The sequence below is a fragment of the Podarcis gaigeae genome (assembly GCF_964106915.1).
Source record: "Podarcis gaigeae genome assembly, chromosome: 7".
NCBI lineage: Eukaryota > Metazoa > Chordata > Lepidosauria > Squamata > Lacertidae > Podarcis > Podarcis gaigeae.
The window spans coordinates 44,369,758-44,388,647 of record NC_139683.1 but is presented as its reverse complement, the minus strand read 5'-3'; the positions used below and the strand labels follow the sequence as shown (position 1 = coordinate 44,388,647).

Sequence of the window (18,890 nt, the reverse complement as noted above, 5' to 3'; positions counted from 1 at the left end):
CTGCAAACATAATGTTATGCCCCACATCCTGAGCCCATTTTATCATAGCGGATTTGACTGTCTCATCCTGTGTATTCCACTTAAGCAGCAAGTTATACATTCTCGAAAGTAGCTTACTTTTTGGCTCTCTCTTGATCTCAGAGCAACTAGACAGTCTCTGGGCTTGTCTTTCTTTACTGATTTTCCCAGTCTAAAGGCTGTCACGATTTTAAAGTCCTTTTCTTCCTCAATTCCCCAGAATTTGGAGAACAAAAGTGTCAAAAATCCCTCTAGATTATTTTGCTCCAGTTCCGGGATAGCCCTTATCCTGAGATTACTTTCTTTACTTTTCAATTCAACCAATGACAGGTAGGCTTGTTGTTCCCCTACCTGCCTTTTCAAAGGTCTTACTTCTCCTTTAATTTCATCAACCTTTAAGTTCGCCTGTTCTGCTTTTTGATTGGCTTCCACAGCTAATTTGTAGTTTTCTGCCGTAGCTCCTTGCAATTTCTCAATTGCCTGAGTGTGCTGCGAAACCTGTTCGGTTAATTTGCCAATAGAGGATGTAGCTTGGTCAATCTTTGATGTTTGATTGTCCACTTTTTGATTTAAAACTGCCAATTGTTCCAAAATTTGTTTCAAAACTGTTTCAGATCCTCCAGTTGCCATATCTTCTGCAGCAGGCTGCACTAGTTCTACCTCCTGTGCTGTCAGCACAGTTGGGACAGATGATCTGCGGTGATGAGTTAAAGTTGTTTGCAAAAGTTGCCCAGATTTTTTCTCTTTTTCTTTATCTTTGGCTTTAGCTGCTCTTGTTCTCCCTGTGCCGCTCATTCCACACCTGCCTCTGTTCAAGGTCAGATGATCTTTTGTCCCATGGGAAAGACAAATCCCAAGTATAAACAAATTAAACCACAAAAAGTTTCAATAAAGCTCAATTCCCATGCCACTATACTTCCACAGTCCTATAGGGGGAGTATTTCAAAGTTTCAAAAAAGAAAGGAACTATTTTCCGCCATTGAAGTTCCTCTATTCCCCACGTTAAGTTTTGTAGTTCCCAAACACAAAAGGAAGGTTTCCAGAACTTCTGATCTCTTAAAATCCAACCACAAGGTATCAATATAGGTCCATGCAACAATGTTTAATGTTAATGTCTCAGTCTATGCAACAATTTCAATCTCTGCAACAATGTCGTCAGTTTGACAGCAGTTTGACAGTTCTTTTTCTATGCACTGGCAGCCCGATGACGGGGTTATCTCTTTCAACCCCGTTTAGCCCAAAGATAGGAGGGTAGTTCCAAAGAATAAAAGTCTATAAATCACACAGTTCTTTCCCTTTTATCTTCAAAATGCAGAGTCTATCAATGCACCCTTTCTTCTACTTTTACAGTCCCTTTTTAGATACTTCAGCTCGTTTCCGAGCCCTTGCTTTGATCTAATTAGCAGAGTCGGGAGGCGGACTTCCTGTTACTCGCCTCCCGTTTTCAGCCGAATTTCTTCAATTTAAATTAAAAATTTAGGTCCCTTACTCACGGGTATGTTGCTCCAATTCCGATAATTTCAAGAAGAAAGGTCAGCGCTCATCAGCAGCAGCAGCGCGGCTTTGCTTCCACGAAAAGAGCGATGAACTCACAGCGCCGCTCCCCCTTTCACGTTCCGGAGCCTCTTACGAGGCTCCTTCCCCGCTTCTGGGGGGGCTCCAGGCGCCCGCCGAGTCCCACGGCCGCAGGCTCGCTCTGCCTGCGGTTTTTCTTGATGGGTCTCCGCTTTGCCGCAGCGGACGACCCTTTTTCGCGGAGCCCCTCTTCACAGCGCGAAGAGGACCGCCATTGCTGTTTCGCGCCGCCTCCGGAAGTCTCGAAGCTGCCTTGGTTAGAGGTGACAGCAGAGCAGCACTTTCAGCTCTCTAACTTCTTGTTCTCTAACGGCACCTACCATTTAGAGGATTTAACAAGTACCCAGCTATTATTCCTGAAATGATTGTAACTTTAAACGCTCACTGCCCTATGTGGAAAGGAGGAACATACCTTTCTGCGTGGTTTCTTGGCCCTTTTAAGGATGAGTTGGAAGTCTTATTAAAAAGTATATTTAGCAGGGGTGGGGAACCTTTGGCCCATAGGACAATCCTGGCCTGCAAGGCCATTTCCCCCAAATGGGGGGTTTGTGATATCAGCTAATGGGCACTAGGGCTGGGTTAAATCCTGTTGTTGGCAACATGCCCCTGTTCCAGCAGTGAATAGTTTGCGGAAGTAGGATTAAGAAGAGGAGTTTGGATTTGATATCCTGCTTTATCACTACCCGAAGGAGTCTCAAAGCAGTTAACATTCTCCTTTCCTTTCCTTTCCTTTCCTTTCCTTTCCTTTCCTTTCCTTTCCTTTCCTTTCCTCCCCCACAACAAACACTCTGTGAGGTGAGTGGGGCTGAGAGACTTAGAAGAAGTGTGACTAGCCCAAGGTCACCCAGCAGCTGCATGTGGAGGAGCGGAGACGTGAACCCGGTTCACCAGATTACGAGTCCACCGCTCTTAACCACTACACCACGCTGGCTCTCTGGGGAGGGGTGTGTGCCTATGAGGCAGACTTCCCCTTACTACTTTAATATCATAAACGTGGATAAGTGCCTTAAAATCAGTATTAAAATGTTAGATTCTAGAGTTGTATATCTAATTAAAAAATCCTGATTTGAGCAAAAGAAGGCCCTCACCTTTTTTTTTAGAATGAGCCTTGTCTGGTGAAGAATCTCAAGCATGAGATTTTTTGTGTAAAAAGAAACACATAGGTGGTCTCAGAAGCCTGCAGTCACACAGCATTGTCTATCAAGACTATGACAATTACTTTTTAAGTATGGTAGGACCTCCCCTTGGGTGCATCATGCTCCAACATTTTGGTCTTTTCAAAGGCAGGTGAAAACATACCTTTGTCCAGGCCTTTGTGGCTGGCTGTCAGGTGCATTTTGACTTGTTTCTCCTGGCTGCATTTTCATTTTGTTGTTGTTGCCATTTGATTTCGTTCATGATTGTTTTGTGTTGATTTTATATATTTGTGATTTTTAGGTGTTTGTACCCTGCTCTCAGACCCCTGAGTGAAAGGGGGAGAGTTATAAATATGTGTAATTTTAAAATATTTAATACAGAAGCCATTGCAGGACTAACATTGCAGTGTGGCGTTTTCTTAACATCTCTATATTGCAAGCTGTGAGAGCAGAGATGCGTGACTAAACTAGACCAATTCAGAATTTATTCTTAAATATGTTTGATGGATTTTTAAAAGGTCAAACAATAAGCTACGTCTGTCATAACACTAACTGGAGCACAGCAGGAATGTAGTAGTCTGCTGTTTAAACAGAGGAGCCTAGAAGGGAAGTGTGCACTACTATAGAAGCAGTGTAATATTGCATAATTCATGTACTGTTTATGCTGCCGATTTCTTGCTTAAAAGTTTGGATCATACAAACTCAGATTTATGTACTTGCTCTTAAGACTGTGCAGTGGAAGGATCTGATAGTATCTTCTTTCCTGCAGGAACGGTTCTTGTCAGAAGCAACACTGGACAGCTGATGCTGCTGTCCCAACAAGCACTTGCTCAAGTTCAAAGCCAATCCCAAAAGAACTCAACTGTACGACAATCATTGCCTGCAAATGCACCTACAGTCAAAATACAGACTGTACAGGTAAATACCTCTGTAATAGCAGTTTTGTTGTGTATTTCTTCTGCTACTATAGCTTTTCACAGGACTTGGGCCAATGTATGTCACGCTCAGGGATATGGGTGCAGCAGTGAAGTGAATCTAGTCTAGATGCAGGAATCCTTTCCATTTTCTGCTGGCACCACTTGCCCGTACGTAGGAGCTTAAACAACTTTAAAATGTTAAGCCTTAATTGCCTATATAGTACAGTGATTTTCTGTTCTTTCCTCTGCATTCAACTTGCTCATACCAGCTATCACTGTTACTACATGGATGGAAAAATTTCAATACTTAGAAATAACACTTGAACAGTCATAGCCTGAAATGCTTCTTAAGTCATAGCATTTCTGCCTATCCATAGAAAGAAGCCTTATCTACTTGGCGTGCTACTGGATCCTCTTCTGCATCATTTGCATCTTCCTGTTCAGAAAAGACTTTTGCCCAGCATACTTGCAGTTGGGACAAATAACACTGATGTGTCCAGTTAGAAGGAAATTGTGCTTGGCCGCTTACCCGATATTTCCTTTTGAGGCTTTTACCTAACAATATATATTCTATTATCTTTCTGAAAGAGTTCTGGAACTCAGGTACTGAAAGTATCAGCTGCTCCTCATACAACAGTGACTTGGACAACTCCTTCTGTTAATTCTAATGTTAAGAAGCCTGCTGTAATCCAGGTATGACTTCCTTGTTATTTTCTGGCACTTAAACCTTTTAGCCCACTGAGTCACAAATCTAATAAATGGCCAGGTGGCTTTATAAATCATGCTGTGTGTATTATTATTATTTTTTTACACGTACCCAATGGTGCACTTGCCAATGGAACTCAAAACATACTGAGGAACAGGAAAACTAACCCCCTCCCTGGTCATCTGCCTCATTCAAGTTGCCATATGGGTTGGGTTAGTCATCCATATCCCCCAGCCTATGGTAGTGTCTAATGCCTGAATCTGACTGCAATAAAGGAGTCTACCTCTAAACATAATGCTTTATGAGCTGTCTTCAGTGATGGTCATTCTCAGCTCCTGGTGGTTGATGGAAATGTGCATGGTTGTTAGGATTACTATCTGTCAGACAAAATCGTTATTGCTAAATCTAAATGTAGGTTCACATGAGCTAATCTGCATGCATGATGTTCTGTGTAGCTGTTTGCTTTCTCCTAAAAGTGTGAATGGGAGACATTAATGGAAAGTTGTGTTGGAGGGTAGTAGGCACCAACACCAGTAGAACAAAGGTGCCTTCCTGATACTAATATTAATGTAGCAGCTTTAGTTTTGCTTTTTCCTGTCAGAATTGAATCTAGCTACTTAAATGTTTAATTTCTTCCAGTCAACAGCATCAACAAATAATAGCAGCACCACAGTTGTTGCTGCAAAGTCTTTGGTTACCGGACCAGTGGCAAAGCCTCCTATTTCTGATTCTTCTGTGCTCTCTCTTGCTACGAAGCCAGTCTCTGACACAGAAAGTAGGACAGTAGCACAGGTCAGCACCTCTAAAGTTAGTGCAAAGTAGTCTAAGATTGCTTACCTTTCCCAGTATTTCAGAACTGAACAGAAGTTAATTTACTCTTTTGGCTTCCAATCAGGAAATGCTGGAAAATGTGGAAAAGTGCAAAAACTTCCTAGCAACGCTAATAAAACTGGCATCCAGTGGGCCTCAAGCACCTGAAATGGGGCAGAATGTGAAGAACCTGGTACAAAGTCTGTTGGTAAAAGTTCATCTGCAAGTATTTGTGCCCTGATCCTAAATGTATTTACTCAGAAGTGATTTGTGTGCACACAGGAAATAAGGGTGTGAAGTACGGGATGGATTAATTACATGGGGGCATACTAGAGGCCACAACGTCATTGGCTACGGTGCACAGTGGGGCATGGCATAAGGCAAGGATCCCAGTCATCAGGCAGCCTGGTTGCAGGGCAATGTTTCAGTCCTAGCCTGAGTACTGGGACAACATTCAGAGAGAGGCAGGATTCTCAGGCACACCAGGTGAGGCACTCTTGCAGACCTCTCAAACAATGAAAGGCTCCTTTTCCCCCAATAAGTTTTTCTATACCATATTTAGATATGCATGTGCCTTAATGTTGGAGTGTCATAATTGCCAGAAGCTGATCCCATTCTTTTTCACAGAGTGACTGGTGTAGAGTGTATGACATGGCAATACTTCTGTAGCTGTTTTTGCTTTTCCTGAGCATGTTCAGAATAGGCAAGTTAAATACTGCCTGTTATAGTAACACATGCTGCAAATACAGGTGGGAAACAGGAAAGAGAAGCTAAACAAATAGGAAAGGTTTTGTTTTATTTTACCTGCTTCTGGATACAAACTAGGAGAAATTTGACTCTCTGCAGTCTGTCTCTCTAGTCATGTGGCAGAAATATTGCACAATTTTTTTACCGCCTTGGTACATTTCCACGTTTCTAGTAACAACTTAGAAATCTAACTTATTGCCCGCAGTTGCTGGTTCTTAACCAGTGAAGAATTAATCTTAGATTCCTTTTGGGAGCCTGCTGATACTGTACACTTTCTTCAATTTAATTGTTGAATTGAATATTCAGCGTATGAAATTGTTAGTACAAGAAAGTGTGTGAATTGGTGGGTTCAGTTTAGGCACATCTGGAGAAACGACACGTTACATTTGTGCAACCATTTCCTTTCCTATCTAGGAAGCCAAAATGGAACCTGAAGAATTTACTAGAAAACTGTACATTGAGCTAAAGTCTTCCCCTCAGCCCTATCTTCTCCCTTTTCTCAAGGTATGTCTAAATGAATTTGCTCCCCATTTTAAGTATCAAAGTGGTGATGGTCCTTGATGGCTGGGTGAAAGGTTGTTTTGAAATGTCAGGAGAATTAATTTGTAAAGCAAAACACACTGGGAATCAGCATGAAGTAGTTGGTGTGGGAAAATGAGCCTCTCCAGTGAAATTCTGTCCATGGCTCCATGGTGTTGTGATGAGAATTGGGACTTCCCAAATCTGTGATATCAGACCATGTAGTGTGAGGCTAGCTGGCACAAACCTGCATGTACAATTTCGGTAAATTCTACCCATTCAGAGGAAACTTCCTGCCCATTCAGGTTCTTATGGCTCTCACACATTCAACAAGAGCAGGACTTCAGGACCAGCTTCATAAATGTGTCTGGGATGTTGTCCAGTGTGCTTAAGTCTCCTCTCAAAGTGCAGATTTGTTAATGATTGCAAAGGCAAACAGCCTGAACTTTAGGAATCTTCCTTGAAGATCAGATGTGATAATTTGTATTGTTTAGCTGGTCTGCTAGTTATCTTTTTAATGTTTTAGTGGTGACATTGATACTATTCAATGAGACACAGTGTGGTGTCACTGCTGGAAGGAAAATGCAGGATCTTAATTTTTTTTCTACTGCTTTCTTCCTTGCGTAGAAAAGTATGCTTGCCTTACGGCAATTAATGCCTGACGCACAGGCCTTTATACGGCAGTGTCTTCAACAATCAGGACCACAAACAGCTCCTCCTATTTGTAGCACAGCATCATCCGCTTCTTCGGTACCTGCTGCCAGCACTCCTGTGACTGCGACCTCTCTTAAAATTCCGACGGGGATACCCTCCCAACAGACTTCAGGCCCAGTCCTCTGTACATCAGGAGTGACAAGAGGATCTGGTTCTCTTCAGCTTGTTCAGACCACGCCTGTTTTGTCAGGGACACACTCCCTTCAAGGTGCCAGTCCCGTTCCCTCCACTAAACCAACTACTGTGAGAGCTGTACATCCAGTCTCCTCCACTGCAATGGTGGCAACTGGTACCACTTCTCTCCAGGTTGTGAAACCAGTCCATACCCCTGCAATGTCGTCATCACCTGCATTTCCTGCTCCTAGTTCTGTAAAGCCGCCATCTTCTGCTGCAGCAACATCTCTACAAGCTCTGAAGCCAACCTTGACTACTGCTGCACCAACTGCTACAACAGCAGTGACCGCGTCTCTCCAATCCATAATGCCAGTTGCTGGGAAACCAATCACTATCAGAGTTGTCCATCCCAGTTCTGTCCTTTCCCATTCAGCTCAGACACAGGCTGTAAAGGTAAAGTAGCTGATAAGTTTATCTTGCTCTTGATCTGTAAAGCTCTGAAGTTTTCTAACCTTAGCAGTTCAGCCGAGCCAGCAATTCAAAGGCAGTTTATCAGCATATAATTAAAATGGCACTTGTTCATTTGCCCCTTACGTACCTTGCATAACATGACACCTGAGATGTCCATTGTAAAAGGTTAATAATATATGAGGAAAGGGGCAGTATGGAGATATGTGAGTACTAAGCAACATTGAGGAATATATCTGTCTGATAGTAGTCCACTCAAAGAATCAGGAATGTTTAGCACCCATCTCCATGAATAAAACTCTGGCAGATACTAAACAGAGCAGCTTTCTAGGTATTTGACAATGTAAACTAAGCATTCCAATACCAGAACTTTACTGAGCATGAATACTTGAACTGCGTGCGTGTTTGCACAGTTCACCCATTCTGTGTACTTGACCGTAGACAGACCATTATATCTTGGCCTCATTCCCATAATACAGATTGGGAGGATATGGTCTACTTTACTAGGTTATTGTACGGATTAAAGACTATGTTACATACTTTGAATGTTCAAGGGCTGTACAAATGTTAAATGGTGATGGTTGACTCATCTCCCCACTGCTAAGTCTGTCTCATTTGAAGTCACCATAGGTACTGTTTACAGATAGGTAGCCGTGTTGGTCTGCCATAGTCAAAACAAAAAAAAAATTCTTCCAGTAGCACCTTAAAGACCAACTAAGTCAGTTCTTGGTATGAGCTTTCGTGTGCATGCACACTTCTTCAGAAGTGTGAAGAAGTGTGCATGCACACGAAAGCTCATACCAAGAACTGACTTAGTTGGTCTTTAAGGTGCTACTGGAAGAATTTTTTTTTGTTTTGACATAGGTACTGTTGTTGGACATCCCTTTTCTCCCTGATCTACCAAATGAAAGAGATGTTAAAGTTACCGTGCAGTTATTTTCTGTTTGATAAGGAGAGCAGGAAACCTTTCGCAGACAAATAAAAGAAAGCACTACTTCATGCAGCACATAGTTAAGCTATGGTACTTGCTCCCGTGTGAGGCAGTGATGGCTGCCATCTTGGATGTCTTTAAAGGAGGTTCAGGCAAATTCAGTGGCTACCAGTGGCTACTAACTGTGATGGCTGTGTGGTGCCTCCATGGTTGGAAGCAGTGTGCTAGAAACTGCAGCAGAGGAGAGTGCTCAGGTCCTCCTTGTGCATTTCCCACAGGCATCTGCTTCTTGGCTACTGCAAGAACAGGATATTACACAAGATGGGCCATTGGCCTGATCCAGCAGACTTTTCTTAGGTTATTAAATTTGCAGTGCTGCAAATTGTACATACCCAGTGTGTGAAGAGCTCCATTATTAGGTATCAAATACGGCCTCTTAAGGACAGGGGTGTTTTTTTCTGTCTGATCTATAACATTTTCTGGACTGTTCTGTCTCTAGAATTGGTGCTCTTCATCCTTGGGATCCTTAGATGCTGTGGAACAGCAACTTTAATAATTCCTGAGAGTTAGGGCTAAGTGACAGCAGATGATGGGATCTCTAGTCCAGCTGGAGAGCCAAAGTTGAAGAAAACATCAATGTTTCGCTTGGCAGTTTTAAAATGCCCATCTAGTTCTTATTTCTAGAGGTTCACGTCACTGGGAAGATTCTAATTATGTCCCATGGAAATGGAACAGTTTTACCCTGATTTTTCACGTTTGGGGTGGGGTTAAGCATCTCCTGCTTTTGGCATAAAGTTCACACCATTCAAACATCACCACAGAACCCCTACATCAAACTTGTTAGTATTCTGGAAAGCTGTTGAATATGCGGGAGCAGGAGAGGTTAGAAGGCACTTTTAGTCTTGTAAAACATTGGGGGTACATAATGTCTTTAACTGCGAGCCATGGCAAAATGGCTTCTGATATTTGCCCTTTTGAGTCGTAGCAGTAGGTAGCTTTGATCTCATTTTATGATCAAACAGATTTATTTAAGATAATTTCATCCTGCTTTTTGACATTATCCCCAAAGCAGTTCCATGTGTTTAAACCAACATCAAACAGCCAATAAAACAGTAAAAAAATTGAAGAGGAGCACCAGCGGTTTGACACAAGTTCATAAATTCACCAGATCCACAAATCCCTTCTGAAGCAAATTCCAGCTGTCCTAAACAGGAAAGACCAGGGGGAGAAAGTTTCATAATCTCATTGGTGCCACTGGGAAGGGCCTGTTCCATATTGCAAACTTTGGCGCCTCTGATAGAAGGGAGAACACTGAGCAGTGGTTCTATTGGTGTCTTTTAAGTGTGCAAATAAGTTTATATTGGAATGCTCACAAAGCGTGTGTCCTGCCAATATGATTGTACCCATTATTGCTGGAAGAGGGGGGAGTGTAGTCAGACTTCTTAAAGCCATTTGACATCCTAATGTCATTTACAAGCTTGATCTTGGATGACTTGGTCAGCCCTGATGCAAGTGTTGCACTTTCATGTGCATGACTAACTTGATCTAATATTGTGACTGTTTAGGTTTGCAGTGTGTGCTGAGTACTTTATGTGTAACTTTTCCAGATAGTCCAGCAGCCTTCAGGAAGTATCTTGAAAAAAGTCACACTCGAACAGGCTTCACTCCCTGCTGTGAACAAATCAGGTGAAAAAATGCCATTAAACACTTTGATCCAGTCTAGCCAGCTTCCAGCAGGTACAGTTAAAAGTTATCTGGCTGATTTCAGACCTCATACCCAAACCATAGCTTGCCTAGTTTTCTGTGAACTGCCTTGAGACCTCCGGGTATAGGGCAGTATATAAATTCAAAAAATATATAAAATAAAATAAAAATTGATTTGAACCATTGAGTGCACACCATGCTGTTTCCACTTTACAAATGTATCACTGTGCTTGGTGGGGTGTCCTGCATTTCAGTGGGTACAGCTCAATGTTTTGTCTGATGTCAATAAGCAGGGAATTCCAAAGTGTCCAAAGATTGTTTTCTTACAGCTGTGGAACTAGTATTATGTGGCACCTGTAATGGCACCAGTTCCACGTATCAAAGTGGTTGAGTGGGCACATTTGGGTTATGGTGATCACGCAACTGAACTGCTCCCTAGCCATTACGGGCCTTATATACTTGGCCAGGTAAGAAAATGACAACCACTGCAGATCTCTGAGCAGGGGTGTTGCATGCTGACAGATTCTCATGCCTGTCACCAAGTGAACTGCAGCTGTATGCACTAACAGCAGTTGCTGGGTTAAGCACAAAGGAAGCTCCACATAGAGTTGCTTGGTTGCAGTAATTCAACTCTGAAGTCAGCAGGTTCACAAAAATGTTTAAAACGGGGATAAGGTAGGCTTGGGCATCTCTGTTAGTGTTGCACACTCTAGTTAATTGCAACATGTTACTCAGCTGCTAAGAAACTGGCACTTGTTGCCAATTTCCCAGGCTCAAAGTTGTAAACAACTTGGGCCAAAAATACATTAAGAGTTTGTCTGATTCTATGTTCCATCACTGAGATCCTCTGATGATGAACTTCTAGTGGTTCCACTTACCTCTGATGTTTGTTTGGCCTTTACTATGAGCCAGACCTTGGTTGTGACAGTTCCAGACCTGCAGAACTCACATCCAGAAGAGATTCAGCAGGAACCATTTCTGGCTTTTTTCCAATGTCTTTTGAAAACTATGTTGTTCAGACAGGCCTTTTTAATATGAATTATCTCTTTTTAACCTTTCAGTATTTGTTGGTGCTTTTTAAATTTTTTTTATGAATGTGTGGATTGTATTCCTAAATGTTGTATACCAATTTGATGTTTTTATGAAAGTCTGAAGTATGAATATGTCAATAATAGGTGCCATGATACATGGAAAAACAAATTCCAGTATTTATTTATGATAGCTGAGCTTTGGCTATCATGATGGTTTTATGATGATAGGAATGAACCTGGATGAGCCTTGGGCTGCTGAAGTTCCCCTCCTCTCATAAAAAGCTCTACTTGCTGTTACAAACCATCTATAAGATTAATCATTTTAGGGTTAAGATGTAACACTACACTGTGAATAAGCAAAAGCTTCTGTTCTGTCTTCTTGGCCACACAGGAAGGTGGCCAGGAGTTTTGAGGAGGAGCAGCTTGCCCAGGCTTGTACCATTTACCCTAAGCTTTCTCATGAAAGAAGGGACGCGGGTGGTGCTGTGGGTAAAACCTCAGTGCCTAGGACTTGCCAATCGTATGGTCGGCGGTTCGAATCCCCGCGGTGGGGTGAGCTCCCATCTTTCGGTCCCAGCTCCTGCCTACCTGGCAGTTCGAAAGCACCCCTAAGTGCAAGTAGATAAATAGGTACCGCTTCATAGCGGGAAGGTAAACGGCGTTTCCGTGTGCTGCGCTGGTGCTGGCTCGCCAGAGCAGCTTCGTCACGCTGGCCACGTGACCCGGAAGTGTCTGTAGACAGCGCTGGCTCCCGGCCTCTTAAGTGAGATGAGCGCACAACCCTAGAGTCGGACACGACTGGCCCGTATGGGCAGGGGTACCTTTACCTTCTCATGATATCCTGAATACCAGAAGTGCATTTTCCCAGTGATAGATGCTACCTCTTGAATATTGGCACAGTACTATCCATTGACCCATCCACAACCTTTAAGAAAGATGGCTGGACCTTGCACAGCAAATGTATTAACTGTGCTAAAAGCAGTTGTCTAGAAAATCACTTGGAGAGTTCTCTTAATTACAAGAGGGAGCAGCCTTTGTTAAAGGCAACAGTTACAGATACCTTTGATGTTGGAATATTCTGGCTATAGCACAGTTGTCCAGGTGTCCATGTCCTGATAAAATAACTTGAGCAGATAATGTGTATGGGAACTGCATTTTGACCTTGAAGCAAATACACAGCTTTCATTAAAAAAAACAACAGAAAAGAAAAATCCTGGACACAGTCTCTCCAGATATCTGTTCTTGGGTGCGCTGTGCGCTGAATGTCATTAAGGATTTTGCTTTCTGCTACGGATTGTTCATCTTTTTTTTTTTTTTAGGTTCCATTGTGAAACAAATTACCCTGCCAGGAAACAAAATTCTGTCGCTTCAAGCATCTCCTGTTCAGAGAAATAAAATAAGGGAGAACGGAACAAAATCCTTCAGGTAAAAAATAAACAAAGTCGGAAGTTTGTGTACTATGCAAAAGCCTGGCTGGGAGGCGGGGTGTGGGGGTGGGTGGGAAACAAACAGCCACAGAGAATTGAGTGATGCCTAAATAAATATTTAAGATTTCTGATGGGAGTTTTTGCTTCCTTGGTTCTGATGTTTTAGTGCTAATGAAAGGAAAAGCCTACAAATTGCCCTGCCAGCTGTTTCAGATATTTACATTCCAGAGCTTGATTGGGTTATATGCTCCTGAAGTCCAGGCTTTCATTTATCTAGTTGCTAATCCTAGTTCTTTTATTTTGAACTCCTTATCCTGTCTTCTAACTGTCCAACTCATTAAATGAATTCACACATTGCAAAATATCAGTATTGCTACCTCACTGAAGGAAAATACAATTTAAGTCTGTGGGAACTAAAACTTCACACATTTCAAATCTTTGGATTTGAGATTGCTTTATCCTAAGCAATATGAATAAAATGCTTGAACAAATGATACAATGTAAAGTATACGTGAGCGGATTTTAATTGCACACTTAACATTCAAAAAAATATTAATGAAATTAGATAATTCAGTCAATTCTTGTTGGAACACTTAAAGAAAAAGTAATTGTAATACAACATTATTCCATAGATTATGAACAAAGATTGTATTTCACTGATCCTTGATGAAAATAAGTCAGCTTCATTAATAACTCTACATACCATATTTTTCTTAGTTATTCTGTTGGGGTTTGAGGTAGTCAAATATACTATATTTGCCCATTGCTGATAGATTTAAGCTAATTCTAAGTCGGCAAACTCTATTCCTTTTAAATAGCCCAGCAGCATTTTTGTAGGGTTCAGAAGGGTATCATATCTGTTAGCTGAATCTTAGGGTTTAATACAGACTTGAGATTTATTAACAGATTTCAATTGAAATCAAATGTGTCTAGTTGTCTGTGATTGTTGGAAAAGAAGCTGTATTTGTTTTCATCACCCTGAAAAAAATCATTTTAATGTGGCCAGTAGCTGGAAGGAAAATCCCTTTCAGATTTCTGTTGCATAGAAGGCTCAGAAGTTGACACATTAGTGTAGTCCACTCTTGCGGCAAAAAGTCACTCCAGAAGTGTTAGAGTTCAGAACTTAACGGGTTAAGTTGTTCTGAGTAAATGCCTCCCATTCTGACGTAAGGATTCGAAGGTGGGAGGAGTTTTCTCTGTTCCTCTTTGTCTTTGAGGGAAAAGGACGCAGTTTGCTATGGCTGCGAGAAGCCCAGGAGTGTATTTCTGAGAAATGTCGCAATAAAGAACTGTTAATGACAAACCAGTACTTTGTGTGTTTGTCTGAAGCTAAGCGACAGCTTTGCCGCTGTGTTTTACTCTGCAAGGCGTGACGCGACGGAGAGAATTGCCGCAGCTGAGAGGAAGTGCGCCGGACCGCTATAAACTGCAGCTTAATTGGGGTCGTAAACCAATTAAGCCTAATTAATCCTAATAAGAAGATCTTGGCCCCTTCCTTTATTGGGCTCTAGCCTTTCCCCTTAAACTAATGCACCTTTTGGTGTAATAGCACAAGGATTTAGTACAAGTCTGTGCCATGCATAAAATGTTTTGGGTTTGGGGAGGGAGCCAAGGATGTCAGTGGCATCTTGTGGAGAAGGGGAACCTTTGGCTGTTCAGATGATGTTGGGACTACAACTCCTGCCATCCCTGACCATTAGCCATGCTGGCTGGGGCCGTAGGGCATACGTATGGCATTCATCTAAGTTTTAGACACTTCAATGCACATAAGGTAGACCCAGTAACCCTAAGACTCTGGCAATATCTGGTGGAGGGCTGTAGGTATAAGATGAGAAAGCAACTCTACTAATTTAGTGCTAGTATACTATGGCAGGGACGCGGGTGGCGCTGTGGGTTAAACCACAGAGCCTAGGACTTGCTGATCAGAAGGTCGGCGGTTTGAATCCCCGCTATGGGGTGAGCTCCCGTTGCTCGGTCCCTGCTTCTGCCAACCTAGCATTTCAAAAGCACGTCAAAGTGCAAGTAGATTAGTACCACTCTGGTGGGAAGGTAAACTGTGTTTCCGTGCGCTGCTCTGGTTCACCAGAAGTGGCTTAGTCATGCTGGCCACATGACCCGGAAGCTGTACGCCGGGTCCCTCGGCCAATAAAGGGAGATGAGTGCCGCAACCTCAGTCAGTCACGACTGGACCTGATGGTCAGGGGTCCCTTTACCTTTCATACTATGGCAAAAGACTGTAGCAAGGGAGCTTTCCCCCTCCAAATATGGAAGGTTAAGGTAGCTACTTTAGCTGTAGTTCAGGAAGTTTCTGTTCTCACTACTACTTCTAAGTTGTAGCATAAGGTCTGACATCCCAGCAGTTAGCAGCATCAAATGCTCTATTGAATTTCTACCATAGAATTAAAACTGAAAGATAAGTGTGATAATTCATGGCTGTTAAGGAAGATTATTTCACTATCTCTGTCTGCAGATTCTAGCTGGAAGTTACACTACCTACAAGAGACTATGTACTTGGGGGTTGGGGGACTTAATGCTTTCCCCAAACTCTGGTCTGTGGACCACATACAGCTTCATTCACATGGTCCATGGGGTGTCTGTGGTTGAATGTGGAAGGTGGTGCATCCATCATGTTAAATAATCATATTCATTTTAATTGCTATTTCTTGGTTTCATTTCTTACATTGCGTTACAATTTGAATTCAAATTGTAACACAATGGCATACAATATATGGGAAATAAAAATATGATCAAAATCATGCATCACCTAGCACAGCACATTAAAATCGCTACAACATGCAGGAAAAAAAAACTAAGTTGGTCCACCAAGACCTGTTGCAATTTTCAAGTGGTCCATGGTGAAAAGCGTTTGGGAGCCATTGTTTTTGCAGCATCACACTTCGGTAAAAAGAATGGTAATCTGAAATCCTTCATCCTACAGCTAGAACAATCTTACTTTTGTCCAGATGTTTTAATTTTGCTTTTTACCTGTGTGAGAGCTTTCTTAAATAGAAAGAAAGACAATAAACGCAGATGAGTATGTAGCTGCTACCAACCTAATCCTAGATTAAATTTTAAATTGTTCCATGCAGATTTTGATTAGCAGCCTCTGGCTGGCATCTTACAGGTTTTAGCTCAAGCCTGTCCTTATTTTTAGAACAATTGTGTAATTAAAACAGCGAAAAGTGCAGGGCCAATATTTGAACAGCAGAGGGTGCTAAAGACTTGTTTGTCAAGTTTTTGTGTGTGTTTCTTCATTGAAAAGTTTACTAAATGAGATATACTAAATGAGAAAAACCAGGAGGGACTTGCTTCAATTGAAAAGTTTGATTAGATCAGTGTACTCCACACTTAAGGACATAGTTATGAACCAAACTAATAAAATGCTTAGGTAGAGAAGCAACTTCTGTAATTGACAAAATAAATGTCCCAGATTAATGGTTTCTGTGGATAATCCATAACTACCACAGGAGGAAATATTATTGATGTTGGCAAACAGTCTGATCCTGGGGACTCGGTCCCAAGCATACCTGCTTGCTAGGTCCTGGTGAAAAGATCAATTCATGCCACCCCCTAATCTTGAGCATGTTACTCAGTGACCCTTAAGTGCATTTTTATTACCATGTTCACTAAAATATGAACAAATGGGTTCAAGACCAATCCCAACAAAAACCCACTTCTTTTCTTTCAATACTTGTAATACTTGTAACTCTTTTTTTTTGCTTGTTGAAAGGAGTATTTTTCCTTGTGGTACCATATCAAATGCTCTACTGGAATGAACTAGAACGGCCCCAGCTTGCATATCAAGTTCTCTTAAATATTAGGTTAATTGAACAATTGAACCCATGTTGCAATACACCCTTGTTACTCATTTTGTTGTAGTAGTAAAGTTCCTTTAACCATTACACAGACAAGTTCAAGTCCTTGTTTCTCCTTCATTTCTCTGATAACCTTATTTTTTAAACTAAAAGATCGAATACTTTTCTGACTTGACGGTGCTTATTTTTCTATGCGATCTTGCTCTTGGCAAGCTTAAAGTATTGGGCCTACCTTGAATGAGCTGGTGCTGTGTCCACTGATACACACACACACACACACACACACACACACACACCGTATTTTTCGCCCTATAGGACGCTCTTTTCCCCCTCCAAAAATGAAGGGGAAATGTGTGTGCGTCCTGCGGCAGTTCCCGCCGGGTTCCCTAGGCTTGTGGATAGCAGCCTGCACCCCGAAGCTCAACCTTGCTATTGCTCCCGGACCCGTTCTGGGGGCTGGGGTCGGGGAAATTTTTTTTTCTTTACCCCCCCCCCCCAAAATAAGTGTACCCTATGGGCCGGTGTGCCCTATAGGGCGAAAAATATGGTATATATAAGCTCACCCTGGATCCCCTAGTCTGTGGTTGTCATTGGCTGGTTGTGGCAGAGCAGCTGCAGGCATTATTGGGTACAACCAATAGTCTGGACCCATTTTAGTCTGGGTTCAGACCTGATGTTGGGATGAAATCAGCCTTGGTCTCCCTGAAGGGAGAGCAACAAGCAGAGTGCAACCTTTGTGCTTTTGCTTGATTTCTCTGTGGCTTTTGATACCATCAACCATGGACCTGGACTGGCTGTGTGACATAGGTGTCAGGAACATTGTTTTATGCCAGTTCATGCTACCTGCAACATCAGTTCCAAAGAGTGGTATGGGGCGATGTTCATCAGGCCTGTGACATCTGTTATGAGGTGCTGCAGGGAACCTGCTTGTTCCCCAGTGCTATTTAACATCTATATGAACCTATTGGAAGCAGTCATTGGGGGATATGGAGCCATGTGTTATCAGTATGCTGGTGGTACACAGCTCTGTTTCTCCACAGTATCTGATCAAGAGCGGCTGTGTGTGGCTGTACTTGTGGGCTGTATGGTGGGCATCCAACAAACTGAGATTAAGCCCTAACAAGAGAGAGTGGTTCTGTGGGCAAGTGGTTCTTGTGTCCAGGCAATAAGTCAGTTACCTGTTCTAAATGAGGTTGAACTTCAGTGCTTCAAATTGCCACTTTCCCAACAGTTTTCCCTCTGCAGAATTTTGAATTCTTTACAAGGACGTCCCCATTTGCTTCTCTGATCCTAATCTCCCTACCCACAAGGTTGTTGTTGTTTTTAATGTCTCACTCAGCCCTCAGACTTCTAATCATGGTCAGTGACGACTTTCTCAGGAGCCTTCACTTTCCCGCTTATGTCATTTGTAGAGAACTATGCCAAAGTTGCCAAGTTTACCTAAACATTGAACTTGCAATGCTAAATTCTAGCTAGTGCAGATCAAAGAAATAAAGCAGCCTAGTTAGTGACAGGACCTACGGTCATGTTGGTAAGCACAGTGTTTAATAGAACAGTTTGCCTTTATAACCCAATACAAAATATAATAGAAATTTTGCTTGTAGAGATGAAGATGACATCAACGATGTGACTTCTATGGCTGGGGTCAACCTGAGTGAAGAGAGTGCATGCATATTCGGTTTGAAATCTCAATCAGTCGGCGCAATTATCCGGTCTTGTCCAGAAGAACTCTTCCTTTCTTCAGATGCACTGCAGAAGAAGATCCTAGAAATGGGTGAGAAAATTGGGGGGTGGGGGTGGGATACTTCAGAATGCAAAACAGGCTGCATAAATCTTAACTTTGACACCACCTCTCTCCTGAATGTACTGTCATTGCTCTGTACTGATTTACAGAACTTGTATTTAAGCAGCCAAATTTTTAAATAGCAAATTAGCTTGGATCGCAGCAGCACTGAAAGTGAGATTATGAAGCAATATTAATCTTAAAAATGGGAAACTATAGATTTTGGCCAGTGCTTTGCAGTCTTTACTACTCAGTGCTAATGTATAGTTAACACACGTCTGTTTGGTTAACACATGCAGTCAAAGACTTCAACCCCTGCCCAAGAAATCTTGAAGCAAGAAACATGGGAATTGGGTGGATGACCTGTTCTTGCAAGGGCTTCATTCACCCTGCAGGAACAGGTTTGCAGCCTGGGAGTACCTATAGATTCCAGCCTGTCACTGCATCCCCAAGTGCAGTCTGTGTGTCTAGGAGT

At 42.2% G+C, this 18,890-nt stretch overlaps 1 protein-coding gene across 3 annotated transcripts in view; it reads left to right on the top strand.

The window, feature by feature from the left end:
• TAF4B (TATA-box binding protein associated factor 4b) overlaps positions 1–18,890 on the top strand; it is a 63,578-nt gene that overhangs the window by 22,096 nt on the left and 22,592 nt on the right. For 2 of the 3 annotated variants that reach the window (XM_083748247.1, XM_083748245.1), the window contains 9 exons: positions 3,499–3,647; positions 4,235–4,339; positions 4,992–5,159; positions 5,248–5,370; positions 6,324–6,413; positions 7,056–7,709; positions 10,263–10,392; positions 12,710–12,815; positions 18,237–18,406. In XM_083748247.1, coding sequence (XP_083604373.1) covers positions 3,534–3,647; positions 4,235–4,339; positions 4,992–5,159; positions 5,248–5,370; positions 6,324–6,413; positions 7,056–7,709; positions 10,263–10,392; positions 12,710–12,815; positions 18,237–18,406 — 1,660 coding nt within the window. In that variant the 5' untranslated portion in view covers positions 3,499–3,533. The remainder of the gene's footprint in view (positions 1–3,498; positions 3,648–4,234; positions 4,340–4,991; positions 5,160–5,247; positions 5,371–6,323; positions 6,414–7,055; positions 7,710–10,262; positions 10,393–12,709; positions 12,816–18,236; positions 18,407–18,890) is intronic. The other variant, XM_083748246.1, reaches the window with a different exon arrangement.